The sequence below is a fragment of the Chlorocebus sabaeus genome, chromosome 9 (genome assembly GCF_047675955.1).
Source record: "Chlorocebus sabaeus isolate Y175 chromosome 9, mChlSab1.0.hap1, whole genome shotgun sequence".
NCBI lineage: Eukaryota > Metazoa > Chordata > Mammalia > Primates > Cercopithecidae > Chlorocebus > Chlorocebus sabaeus.
This window is the reverse complement of record NC_132912.1, coordinates 19,841,089-19,855,787: the sequence shown is the minus strand read 5'-3', so window position 1 is coordinate 19,855,787 and position 14,699 is coordinate 19,841,089. Positions and strand designations below refer to the sequence as shown.

Here is a 14,699-nt window from a genome sequence, read left to right as displayed (position 1 = left end):
TTTGTGAGGATATGGAGAAACTGGAACCGTCATGCATTGCTGGTAAGAACATAAATGATGCAATCAATGTGGAAAATAGTATGGTGATATCTGAAGAAGTTAAAAAATATAACCCAGTAATCTTACTCCTTGATATATACACAAGATAATTGAAACTGAAACTATTTGTTTACACAAAAACTTATACATGAATGCGCATAGCAGTCCTATTCATAATAGCTGGAAAGTGGAAATAATCCAGTTTATCAACTGATGAATGTACAAATAAAATGTGACATATCTATACCATATAAATATATCCATATATCTCTATATTATTCAACAATAAGTAGTATTAAAGTACTAGAACATCCTACAACATTGATAATCTTGAAAACATTAGCTAAGTGAAAGAAGCCAGACATAAAAAGTCCCATATAAATTCCTTTTTTTCTGTGAATTCTGCAGAGAAGTAGATAATTTCATCTATATTAAGTATCTAGAATAGGGAAATCTACAAAGACAGAAGGTGGATTAGTGATTGTCAGGTAATGCGGGAAAGGGAGAATTGGGAATAAGGGCTCACAGATATGGAATTTGTTTTTGAGGTAATAGAAACAGTTTCTGGGATTAGACTGTGGTAATAGATGCATGAGATGAGAATATATATAAAAATCACTGAATTTTATAATTTATATAGGGGTAGTAAGGCTATTGCTTTTCGTAGGTTCTTGGATGATGATTCATTTAGGCAGAACCCTGTTAATGGGGGTAAACCTCCTAGGGATAGTAGAATTAGTGGAATTATAGGTGTCAACCACGCTAATTTGTTTCAGGCATGAGATAGTGACAGGGTTGTGGTGCTTATACTCAGGTTGAGCGCTAGAAATGTGGTTGTTGTTAAAGTAAATAATCAGGTTTAGGGTGGTAATATTTGTGTTATAAATTAGTACTGCTATTATTCAAGCTATGTGAGTGATTGAGGAGTAGGCCAGGATTTTATACAGTTGTGTTTCGTTAAGTCCCGCTCAACTGCCCACTATAATAGGATTCTGATAGATAGAAGGATGTTCATGTTTGTTGATGGGAAAATTTGAAACATAATCGAGATAGGGGCTAGTTTTTGTCATGTCAGGAGAAGTATACCAGACATTAGAGAGATTCCTTGGGTTACCTCTGGGACTCAGAAGAGAAGAGAGGCTATTCCTAGTTTTGTTACTAGGGCCACTATTATTAAGGATGAGAATTGATTGATAGTGTTTAGAACTGTTCATTGTTTGGAAGCCAGGTTATTGGGAGGGATGCCTATCATGAGAATTAAAGATGTGCTTGCTTGTGTAAGGAAATATTTAGTGGCTGCCTCTGTAGAGCAGGGATTTTTTTTTTTTTTTTTTTTTTAATTAAGATTGGAGTAAGGCTAGTTTGTTTATTTCTAGGCCTGTTCAGTTGAGAAATCAGTGTGAGCCTAGCATTGTGATAAGAGTTCCTGTGAAAATAGTAAGGGAAATACTAAGTTGAGCTAAGGGATTAATTAGTGCAGGAAAGGTGTAACCAACATTTGCAGGGTATGGGCCCGATAGCTTATTTAGCTGACCTTGCTCTAGGACGTGGTGTAATAGGTAGCATGTAGAATTTTGGATTCTCAGGGGTAGGTTCAATTCCTATAGAATGTAGGAATTATTTCAAAGTATTTCAAATCCTAGAAATAAGAGGATTTTAACCTCTATGGTTTACTCTATCAAAGTAATTCTTTTGTCAGACATATTTCCTATGTTTGGGGTGGGATGCTGGAAATGAAGACAGGCACTGAGATATATCATATGCAAAGATGCTAGTGTAAGTGGTAGGTTCGTTAAGATGGCAGAGCCCAGCAATTGCATAAAACCTAAAACTTAATAATCAGAAGTTCAACTCCTCTTCTTAACAATATGCCTATAATTAACCTTCTCCTTATCCCCACTCTTATTGTTATAGCGTTCCTTACACTCATCGAACAAAAAGTCTTAGGTTATATGCAACTACACAAAGGACCCAACATTGTAGATCCCTATGGGCTGCTTCAACCATTCATTGATGCAATAAAACTTTTCACCAAAGAACCTTTATGGCCCTCAATATCTACTATTACCCTTTATATTATTGCTCCAACCCTAGCCCTTTCTATCGCTCTCCTCTTACGAAGTCCCCTCCCTACGGAGGTTGAATTATGCTCCAAGGTTACCCCAACCAAATTTTTTAATGCAGGGATAGTAGGCTAGGGCCTCTAGGCTTGTTTGAGTTTTTATTTGATTTAATGAATTAAACCTCCATATAGTCTTCTTATTTATTTATATCTGCCTCTTCACAGATGGGTCAATTTCACCAATTAAAAGTAAGAGACAGCTGAACCCTTGTGTGGCCATTCATATAAGTCCCTATTTAGGGAACAAGTGATTATGCTACCTTTGCACAGTCAGGATACCGCAGCCATTGAATATATGTCACTGGGCAGGCAGTGCCTTTAATACTGGTACTGCTATAGGTGATGTTTTTGGTAAACAGGCAGTGTAAGATTTGCTGAATTCCCTTTACTTTTTGTAATCTTTCCTTAGAGCATGGTTGTGTTGGGTTAACAGTATAAATAATAGGGTGCTTATTATATCATTTATTAATATTAGGCTGTTAACTATCAGTGAGTTATTCCTGTCTGATGTAAGCTTATGCAATGGAGAATGTCTTCATGTTACTTGTATAAGAGGCTAAATGGTAAATGTTATGGTATATGAATTATCTCAACTTAAAAAATCAAAATACATAGTTTCATGAATTATCATATAAATCATGCTTGTGTAATAGCCTCTAAGTCAAAAAGTAGGTCATTGTCAAGATCTCCTTTTCATATGTTCTTTCATAATTTCACCACCTAGACTTGCACACCTAAACACTATATTCCTAATATATATGTTTTTGCATCTACCCTCTTTCCTGAACATTGTGTTTGTGAGATTTGACACTGTTGCATGTACTGTAGTTTGTTCATTCTATTGTTCTATTTTATTACTATGCTACACTTTACTTAATGTATTACACACACACACACACAACTGACATTAGCTATTTGGATTTTTTCCTGTTTATAATAATGTGGTAATCATTATTCTTATATATGTATCTCAATCCACATGTGTATGCAATTTTGTGTACTGGTTGCACATTTTATTGGAGATACATATATATAAAATTCCTGGATTCACATATGTATGGAATTCCTGAAGCGGGTGAATGGTGGGTTATGAGGTAGCCATATGCTCAGCTTTAAAAGATAATGACACATTTACACTCTTAGCAGCAGGTATGAAAGTCTAGTTGCTTCATTTCCTAGGTATTGTCAACAGTTTGTTGGCAGTATCCTTGGTATTTGCCAGTTGTCTTAGTCAACTTGAGTTACTGTAACAAAACACCATAGTCTGGTGGCTTAGACAACAGAAACGTATTTCTCACAGTTATGGAAGCTGGAATGTCTGAGATCAACGTGCTGACAGGGTAGGTTTCATTTTGAAAACTCCTTTTGGCTTTAGGCAGCTGCCATCTCATTATGTGTTCACATGATCTATTTTTTTTTTTACATGCATGGCATAATGGAGAGCGAGACAGAGAAACAGAGAGAGACAGAGAAAGAGAGAGAAAGACAGAGGCAGGCAGAAAGAGAAAGAGAGAAAGAGACAGAGAAGGACACAGAGAGAGGTTTCTCTGGGTGTCTCTCATGAGGCCACTAATCCCATCATGGTGGTCCCACTCTCATGACCTCAGCTAACATTAGTTACCTCACAAACACCCTATTTCCAAATGCTATCACACCGAGGGTTAGGACTTAACATATGAATCTGGGGAGACATAGTCAGTCTATAACACTGACATTTAGTATTGTCAGTCTTCTTAAATTTTAGCCATTCAGATTGGCAAGTAGTAGTATATATGAACCTAGTATCTAGTGCTATCTAGTTGTACATTTAATTTGGATTTGCCAGATAATTTACAAGGTTGGGATGTATTCATATGATTATTTGCTCATTTTGTTTTGTGAATTTCATGTTCAAGTTTCTTGCTAATTTTTCTGTTGCTTTTTTCTTATGGATTTAGAATTAAAAAAAAAAAAATGTTCTGGCCTGGTATGGTGGGTCATGCCTGTAACCCCGGCAATTTGAGAGTCCAAGGCGGGAGAATCACTTGAGACCACGAATTTGAGACCAGCCTGAACTACATGCTGAAGTACTATCTCTCCAAAAAAATAAAATAAAAAAAAATAAAAGGTACACACCGGTAGTCCCAGCTACTCCAGAGGCTGAGGCAGGAGGATTGCTTAAGTCCAGGAGATTGAGGCTGCAGTAAGCCATGATTGCACCATTGCACTCAAGCCTGGATGACGGAGTAATAAAAATATATTCTTTGTATATGTATTTTACTAGTTTTATGTAGTTCACTGTTTTTCATCTCTTAATGGCATCTTTTGTTGAACAGAAGTATCTAAATTTAATATTATCCAATTTATTAATCTTTTCTATTATGGTTAATTTTGTGCTCACTTAAGAAGTCTCCCTCTTATGGAGATAATAATCATACTTTTGTATATATTATATTCTGGGTCATTCTAGGAGGTTTACTGTTATGTCTTTCACATTTAGATGGACAGATGCTCCTCCATTTATGATGGGGTTATATCCTGATAAACACATTGCAAATTGAAAATATCATAAGCCAAAAATGCATTCAACACATCTAACTTACCGAACTTCCTAGCTGTCTACCCTAGACATGCTCAGAACACTTACATTAGCCTACAGTTGGACAAAATCATGTAACACAAAGCTCATTTTATAATAAATTATTGAATATTTCCTGTAATTTATCGAATACCATACAGAAAGTAAAAAACAATGGTTGTGTGGGTACTCAAAGTACAGTTTCTACTGAACATTCCTTTCATAGTATTTTAAAGTCAAAAAATCCTAAATAGAACCATCATAAATTGGGGAACATTTGTTCAATAAAACCCACATGGAATTGATGTTCACATAAAGTAGGTGGGGGATGTCAGGTTTCACTAATTTTTCTGCATGGAAGCAAAGCTTTAGGCCATCCCTGAAAATGCCCTTTCTGCACTATTTTGCAGTTCCCTATTTGTTGGAAATCAGGTACCCCTCTATGTGGGTGTCTGTTTCTGGGATCTCTATCTTTATAGATAAGACAATATCACAATGTAAAAATTATTCTAACTTTATATATGATCTTCAATAAAGAATTCCTCACACCACATTCTTCAACACTTTCTTGGCTAATTTTAGATCACTGCATTTCCATACAGATTTTAGAATCAGTTCCTCAGGTCTTTAATATCTGGCAAAAATTTGGTAAGAATTTAATTGAATCTTTACAGATCAATTTGAAAAAAATACATAGTACATGTCTCCATTTACATGTCCTCTTTAATATCGCTCATTAAAATTTTTAAGTTATATGTGTCTTTTGTAAAATTTATTCTAATGTATTTATTTTTAACTTACGATTTTACTTATTTCATATTTGTTTCAAGATCTATAGAAATTCAATTAAACATTATATATTAATTGTATAACAAACCTACTAAAGTCAATAATTAATTTATTGACCTTGAGATTGCTCTAAATTTTCTATGTAACCAATCACACTATCTGTGAATAAGTACAGTATTTTTTTTCCTTTTCAGTTCTTATACCTTATATTTCTTTTTCATGTCTTATTTTCTCACTAAGATATCCAGTAAACAGTTAAAATATTTTGAAAGAAGTGTCAATAGTGGGTATACTTGGCTTATTCCTCACGTCAAAGTGAAAGTTTTCAACATTTTACCATTAAATATAGCTGTGAGTTTTTTTGCAGATGCCTTTTATCATATTAATAATGTTAACTTCCCTTAATTTCCTAGTTTTCTAAAAATCTTTATTATGAACACATGTATTTTACCAAATCTTTTCTCTGCACTTATTATAATTATCATGTACTTTTTTCTCATTCTGCTGATGTGTTGAGTTACACTGAGGTTTTAAGTTAAACAAAATTTGCATTCATGGAGTAAATATAAAAACAGTAATATATATTTGGTTATTCACATATATCATATATTTATATATAACATATATTTAGTACTTCATATATTACATAATATATAATATATGCACACACTTAATGCTTCACATATGTGTTTATATGTAACATTGGCCTAAAATTTTTCTTTCTTACAATGTCTTTGTCAGGGTTTGTATTAAAACTATGCTGTGCTCATGACATGTATTGGGAAGTATTACATCTTTTCCTATTCTTTGAAAGTACTTGTGTAAGTTGGTCAGTTCTTCAATGTAATTAATTTAAATGTAATTAAATTAAATTAATTAAATGTGATTAATTCTTAAAAGTTGCTAGTGAAACTTATGAACTTAGAGTTTGTTGAAGGAAGATTATTTAACATGAATCAATTACTTTGTTATAGGACTACTTAGCTCTTCTATTTCTTCTTATGCTTGTTTTAGAAAACTTGCATTTTCAGAAATTTATTTCCACTGAATTTTGATTATTTTTATCATAAAGCTTTTTAATAAACAACATTTTAATTATCCTTTTAGTGTTTGTAAGATCTGGGGTGATTATATCATTTTTATTTCTGACATTGGCTATTTGTACATTGTCTTATTTCTCTGATTTTTAAGTGTTTATTATTCATTTTATAATTTGTTTTTACCAAAAGTTTATAAATTTTTGTTTCATCAAGGATTTATCACTTTTTTCATAAAACCAACATTTAATTTTGTTTACCGACTTCATTTTATATGTGTTTCTATTTTATTAATTTCTTAACTTGTATACTTGAAAAAACTCCAGTACTGACGAGAGAATAATTATGAGGCTGGCATCTAGAAGGTAGATGTCCTAGGAGGATAGATGGGTAATGGCCACATTATATACATTGTTTGTTATTCAGCTGTCATCTCACTTCCTCACTGCCTTCTCTTACTTCTTTCACCATAAAAATTCTTTACAAAGATTTGTTGAACAAATTAACAGCAAGGCAAGTTTTATCACAGTGACTAAATCTTTAACCATTAGTTTATGGTTATTAATATATTAAATATTTACTTAATATTTTCAGTAAGAATCTGGATTAAAAAACTAGATTTGTCATGGCTGATCTATTAGGATGGCATTTCTTTTATTGGCCCTAAATTATATTATCCTAATTTAATGAGAAAATTTCTCAGTCACAAAACTCGGGACAGATATTATGAAGTTCCAAGGAAGTTACCTCTAAAAAAGCCAGACCAGGCCTAAATAAATAAGCAAAAATTTTTAAAATTAGGAAAACAAAAGGCTCTTTATTATTGCTTCTCCATTCTAAAGAAGAAAACATGCTTTTTAGAGCACTTTACTTTCTCAGAATGTTTAATGACATGTATCACTGTGGATTTCTAAGTAGGTCCTAAAACATTATAATCATTTATTTTTTGTTCATACATACTCAAATTGATTCACAGATATAGAGTTCGTTAATTCAAGATATAGCTTGTACTTAGTTTCATTAAAATTTCACAAGTGGATGCTTGTAGAAAGTGGTGCCTTTCCACTTGTAATTAATTATTTAAAGAGTAGGTTCTTGAGTTTGATGATTATTTGCTTTAGGTACTAACCCTTGCATTGGTTTTCTAGACATATTAGCAATGAAATGCAAAGCATTTTGCAAGTTGACACAAAGAAAAGTAGAATAACATTAAGAATCACAAAGCTGTCATTGGTTTGACATTGAAAATATACACTTGACGTTTGATTTTTTTTAAAAGGCCATTAGGGGGAAAAAAAAAAGCCCAGTCTTTTTATATTTCATGATGAAACTTCCCTGGTTTTTATTTATAACAATGAAATTTAAGACTACTTATTGCAAAAAACATTCCCCTGGATATAGTAATTGGTTTATTTAAATGCATACCCTTAAAAGCCAAACACAATGCAGTTAGTATTTCAAGGAGAACGTGAATCTTCAGTTCTTAGTGTGATAAATATGAAAAATGATTGAAAATCAAGAAGCTAAAAATGGAAAAACAAATTCTTACATAGTTTTTTCAATGTTCCATCTAAATATAAAAAGGAATATTCAAAGATTATGCGGGTATAATAGAATGACATAACACATTTATAGTGTGAGAAAACATTATTAAAATGAACTTCATCACATAGGTTTGCTAGTTTGCTTTCAGCTCAATATACTTTGTATTATTTTAAATTTATTATCATGTGAAAATGGGCTGTATCTGGTTAAAATACACATACTGGGAAATAATCTGAGCACCAATTAGATTAATAAAGATTACTGTACTATTTATAGTACATTACTTCAACCTTGTTCTAAGCCAACGCTCACCAAAATAATTTATTGGGATGATAGCAGTGTTCTCTAGTTGCCGAATATAGTAGCTAATGGCACATTTAGCTACTGAGCACTTGGAATGTAGCTAGGGCATCTGATGAACTACATTTTAGGTTTAATTTTATTGACATATGGAATCTAATTAAACTAAAGAACTTCTGCACAGCAAAAGAAGCTATCAACAGAGTAAACAGCCTGCAAATGGAGAAAATTTTTATAAATTATGCATCTGACAAAGGTCTAATATCCAGAATCTATAAGGAACTTAAACAAATTTACAAGAGAAAAACAAACAGCCCCATTAAAATGTAGGTGAAGGACAAGAACAGACTCTTCTCAAAAGAAGATATACATACAGCCAACAAGCATATGAAAAATATGAAAAAAAAAGCTTAACATTACTGATCATTAGAGCGATGCAAATCAAAACCACAATAAGATACCATCTCACAACAGTCAGAATGGCTATTATCAAAAAGTAAAAAAAATAACTGGCAAGATGTTGATGAGGTTGCAGCAAAAAGGAATGCTTATACACTCTTGATAGGAGTGTAAATTATTTCAACCATTGTGGAAAGCAATGTGGTGATTCCTCAAAGAACTAAAAATAGAACAACAATTTGACCCAGAAATACCATTATGAGGGATATACCCAAAGGAATATAAATTGTTATATCATGAAGGCACATGCACACATATGTTCATTGCAGCACTTTTCACAATAGTAAAGACACAGAACCAACCTAAACGCCTACTAACGGTAGACTGGATAAAGAAAATGCGGTACATATACACCATGGAATAGTATGCAGCCCTAAAAAAGAATGAGATCATGTCCTTTGCAGGAACATGGGTAGAGCTAGAAGCCATTAACCTTAGCAAACTAACATGGGAACAGAAAACAGAATATGCTTAAGGGTATGCATATTATCACTTATAAGTGGGGGCTAAATGATGAGAACATATAGAGGGGAACAACAGACACTGGGGCCTAACGAAGGGTAGAGGGTAGGGGGAGGGAGAGGATCAAGAAAAATAACTAATGGGTACTAGGCTTAATACCTGGGTGACAAAATAATCTGTACAACAAACTCCCATGTCACAAGTTTACTACATAATAACCCTGCACATGTACCCCCAAACATAAAAGTTTAAATATATATATATTTTTTATTAATTTAAATTTCAAATTAAATAGCCATATGTGGCTAGTAATTACAATAGTATACAGTATGTTATTTATATTTACATGAGTTAAAATACATAAAATACTTAGAACAGTATTTGGCAGATAATCCATACTTACCTGTGTTTCTTGTTGTTATTGTTACATGATTTTATGCTTAAAGTATGTTTTGGAAAATAGGTTATATAATTGTGGACACGGTGCGCTGCCGGTTTTCCCTTCTTCCACCTTGCCTGTTTTTACAATCACAATGGTGCAAATGTGGACTTATGCCAAAAATTTTTCCAAAGAAACATGATGCAAAGAAAACTAAATTCTTCATTTCTGAATCTCATGTCAAATAAAGAAAACTGAACATGGGCACTGAACCTATTTTACATATTGGATAAGAAAAATCAGTTTTATGTTTTAGTTTCACAGAATTGCAATCTGTATTTATAACACCTTATTAACTACTTGCTTTAGGCAGTTTAGGGTGCATATAACTTGCACCTGAAGAAAAATTTAAATACCCTTAAGAGTACTCTCCTTTGGGTGTATACCCAGTAATGGGATTGCTGGGTCAAATGGTATTTCTGGTTCTAGATCTCTGAGGAATTGCCACACTGTCTTCCACAATGGTTGAACTAATTTACATTCCCACCAACAGGGTAAAAGCGTTCCCATTTCTCCACATCCTCTCCAGCATCTGTTGTTTCCTGGCTTTTTAATGATCACCATTCCAACTGCCCTGAGATGGTATCTCATTGTGGTTTTAATTTGCATTTCTCTAATGACCAGTGGTGATGAGCTTTTCTTCATATGTTTGTTGGCCACATAAATGTCTTCTTTTGAGAAGTGTCTATTCATATCCTTCATCCACTTTTTGATGGGGTGGTTTTTTTCTTGTAAATTTGTTTAAGTTCCTTGTAGATTCTGGATATTAGCCCCTTGTCAGATGGATAGATTACAAAAATTTTCTCCCATTCTGTAGGTTGTCTGTTCACTCTGATGACAGTTTCTTTTGCTGTGCAAAAGGTCTTCAGTTTAATTAGATCCCATTTGTCAATTATGGCTTTTGTTGCCATGGCTTTTGGTGTTTTAGTCATGAAGTCTTTGCCCATGCCCACATCCTGAATGGTATTGCCTAGGTTTTCTTCTAGGGTTTTTATGGTTTTAGGTCTAACACTGAAGTCTTTAATCCATCTTGAGTTAATTTTTGTATAAGGTGTTTAAGGAAGGGGTCCACTTTCAGTTTTCTGCCTATGGTTAGCCCATTTTTCCAACACCATTTATTAAATAGGGAATGCGTTCCATATTGCTTGTTTTTGTCAGGTTTGTCAAAGATCAGATGGTTGTAGATGTGTGGCGTTATTTCTGAGGCCTCTATTCTGTTCCATTGGCATATACGTGTGTTTTGGTACAAGTAGCATGCTGTTTTGGTCACTGTAGCCTTGTAGTATATTTTGAAGTCAGGTAATGTGATGTCTCCAGCTTTATTCTTTTTGCTTAGGATTGTCTTGGCTATACAGGTTCTGTTTTGGTTCCACATGAAATTTAAAGTTTTTTTTTTTTCTACTTCTGTGAAGAAAGTCAATGGTAGCTCGATGGGGATAGCGTTTAATCTATAAATTATGTTGGGCAGTAATCATTCCACTATAAAGACACATGCCCACATATGTTTACTGCGGCACTATTCACAAAAGCAAAGACTTGGAACCAACCCAAATGCCAGTAATTGATTGACTGGATAAAGAAAATGTGGTACATATACACCATGGAATACTATGCAGCCATAAAAAGAATGAGTTCCTGTCCTTTGCAGGGACATGGATGAAGCTGGAAATCATCATTCTCAGCAAACTAACACAGGAACAGAAAACCAAACACAACATGTTCACACTCATAAGTGGGTGTTGAACAATGAGAACACATGAACACAGGGAGGGAACATCACACACTGGGGCCTGTTGGGGGATGAGGGGCCAGGGGAAGGAGAGTGTTAGGACAAATACCTAATGCAGATGAGGGGATGAGGGGTTGATGGGTGCAGCAACTCACCATGGCACATGTATACCTATGTAACAAACCTGCATGTTCTGCACATGTATCCCAGAACTTAAAGTAGAATTAAAAAAAAAAAAAAAAAAAAAAGAATACTCTCATCTCTGTTCTTTAATTTTCTGTCAGTAACCTGTATTTGGGGTTCCTTATATGTCACGAATTCTCTCAATATCCCTGTGAAGCAGGCCAGTTGAAGGTATAGAATAATCTTTATTATCTTTTGTGTAAGGAATTGAATTTTCCTACATTTTTCACGTAGTAGCCTCAAGAGTTCTTTACTGAGACCATAGCTGAATTTTAATTATATTCTTTTTAAAAGAATACTGTATGCTTAAGCAAATATGCTAAATCTATGTGGATAATATTAGCAGTTTTAAGCTAAAACAAATGTAACTTTCAAAAGCGTCTATGTCCCACAATTCCAGGATTCAGACTGAGTCAAGGACAAGAACACCTGCTACTACTACTGACCTTTCCTCGTGTGAATATTTCCGAAATCAAAAACGTTAGTGTCAATATAAAAGCAGCAATTAGAAAAAGATAATACAGAGCAAAACAATAATGCATTCAAAAAATTAATTTAGATAAAATTTGAGATTTACTGCAAGATTGATGAGAAATAATATTTCCCCGCCAGTCTGTACTTTTACAAAAGGCACTAATAGAATAATGAAACTTACATGGCATACAACTGACTTTCTATTCTGCTTAGAAATGTCCCAGATAATCGCGTGGTAGTGACTCCCAGCTTTTTCTCGTCTTCAACCCCTTGAGGGCAAGGGCTGGGCAGATTGCTAATCCATTCTATCTAAATCCACTGAAGTGATTGCAGGGCACATTACTAGAGAGAGGAACATTCCTTTCCTTTAGATGCTGATTGCTGCCTAATAGATATAATCCCCTTCACCTTTCCTAACTTCATTTAAGGACCTACAGTCATCTGCTTCACAAGGTGCTTCACAGATACTCTCAGCCCCAAGGGGTATAAGCGAAGGGTTCCAGCCAATCACGGTGGGCGCATTGCCCTCTAAGTAACTGGCTCAGCCTGAGCGCCACGTCTATGCTGGCCAATAAGAAGAGTGCTGTGGCGGGAAGTGCGTGGGAGAAGGGATTTTCTTCCTGGTCAAAAGTGAAAAGCAGAAAGAAATGGGCCTCTCTGCCTCCGAACTTTACTACGAATACAACGATGCTGCAGCTCATTGTGCTGGAGCTCTCACCTAAGCTGTAGGGGAGGTAGCCTGAGAGCACAGGCTGGGAAGTGAAACTCAGCAACCGATGAGGTCCTTACTGGGGTCATGGAAGTGTTCCAACGACCATCCTAACAGGGGCTCCGTCTCCTAATTTCCTAGTTTGTGGGGTAATGATTGCCACACGATTCAAGACATTCGCTTGGGGAGTTTACAGTTTCTTGCAGCTACAAGCTTCTTAACTCCTAGGTTTAGCATTATTTTTATGTCTGTAGAAAAGTATTAATTATTTGAAAAAGGCAAGAATAGGCGGATAATTTATCACATTTTTTTACAACATGCTGAAACAACTTATGAATATGTTGCCTTGGATTGCTGTTATTTGTCCATTTCTACCCGTGTGTATACCAAGTCAGTTCACCTGTGTTTCCAAGCTATACGGCAAAGAAAGAGCATTTTAAAACTTCTTTATATTCAGAATCTGAAACAAATTGATTCATCATTTAAAAAAAGATAAAATCAAAGCAAAACAAGAAACTTGATTAAGTAGTAATTTTATTAAAATATTCAGATGTTCAGTGAAGATAAGGTACTGAATCTGATTCCATATAAACATTCTCTATATTCTGTAAGAAGATTCATTCATAAATGTTATAATTACACTGGCATTTAAATCCTTTCTCTTTTTACCATTGTAGAAGATGAGTTTCTATTAGATTGTGGAGACTTCAATTTTCTAGAAACTACACATTTTGGATCAGACTTGGTCTCGATGCTGCTGTTTGAGATGATGTGACAGGGTGTCCAGGCTTCCTGATGTTGTGCCATATAATGGATTTGAGAAGGAATAGACAGAACTCTGAAGATGAAAAACACATTTGAAAGGGTAGGATTTTAGGCATTAAAATAAGAAACCTCTTTAAAGATCACGCAGAATGCAGCAAAGGTTCTAATGGATTTTCACTGGAGTAATAACTAGAACATCCTTGACTCTTCCTCCAGCACTTACAGCCCGCACTGCTTGAGTTTCTGACACAAGCCTAGATTCCATGTATCCTGGGGTCCTCCAGACTTAGGCACCACTGTCTCACCTCTGGTGGGGTGGGGGAATGCAATGACCAATATTTTGACTACTTCTTTCTCTGATGCTGGTTTCACTAAGCCTTCTGTATTGAATATAGTTAGGTTAGACAAAACAAAACAAAACCAATGACTTTAAGTATACAAAGCCATTTTATGTAAGTTTAAATGCCATTTCATTTAAGTTTCCTGTAAACTATAATTATATAGTTTACAGGAAAACCTAAAATTTGTGAAATTCTATAGGACAGTCTGGCTTCTTCAACAAATAATGTGCAAGAAAAAAAAATAAGAGAGAGAAAATAGAACTTAGAAATGAAAAGAGGTTTAAGAGACATATCTACCCATTTGGATGCATCTACCTTCTAAAATTTCCGATTTTTAAAATATAGCAACAACAACAAAACCCCCATAGAAAACCTTTTTACATTTTAATGAGACATTTGGGGTAGGTTGAACAGTGAGTGAGTGATGGCCTCAAGACATTCTTGTTAAATGTTTAGGTATGATCCTGCCGTTATATTTTTAAAAGTCCTTGTCCTTTGAAGACACAACGGAAGTCTTTACAGTTGAAATTAAATGATATCTGAGATTTGTTTGAAAACCTTCTGGAGGGTAAGGAAATGGAGGGCAGTAGAGGTGAAACAGCAATGACCATGGGTTGATGGTCCTTGAAGCTGGCTGATGGGTACATGGCAGTTGCTTACAATGAATATTGCCATGAATATTGGCATGAATTGCCAACGAATGTTGCCATGAATATTCTCTCCATTTCTGTATCAGAATGTAAGAGTTT

At 34.5% G+C, this 14,699-nt stretch overlaps 1 protein-coding gene across 1 annotated transcript in view; it reads right to left on the bottom strand.

Moving 5' to 3' along the window:
* Positions 1-13,361: 13,361 nt before the first annotated feature.
* Positions 13,362-14,699, bottom strand: part of MALRD1 (MAM and LDL receptor class A domain containing 1) — a 687,535-nt gene continuing 686,197 nt past the window's right edge. Inside the window, exon 40 of the mRNA XM_008002435.3 lies at positions 13,362-13,682. Coding sequence (XP_008000626.3) covers positions 13,581-13,682 — 102 coding nt within the window. The 3' untranslated portion in view covers positions 13,362-13,580. The remainder of the gene's footprint in view (positions 13,683-14,699) is intronic.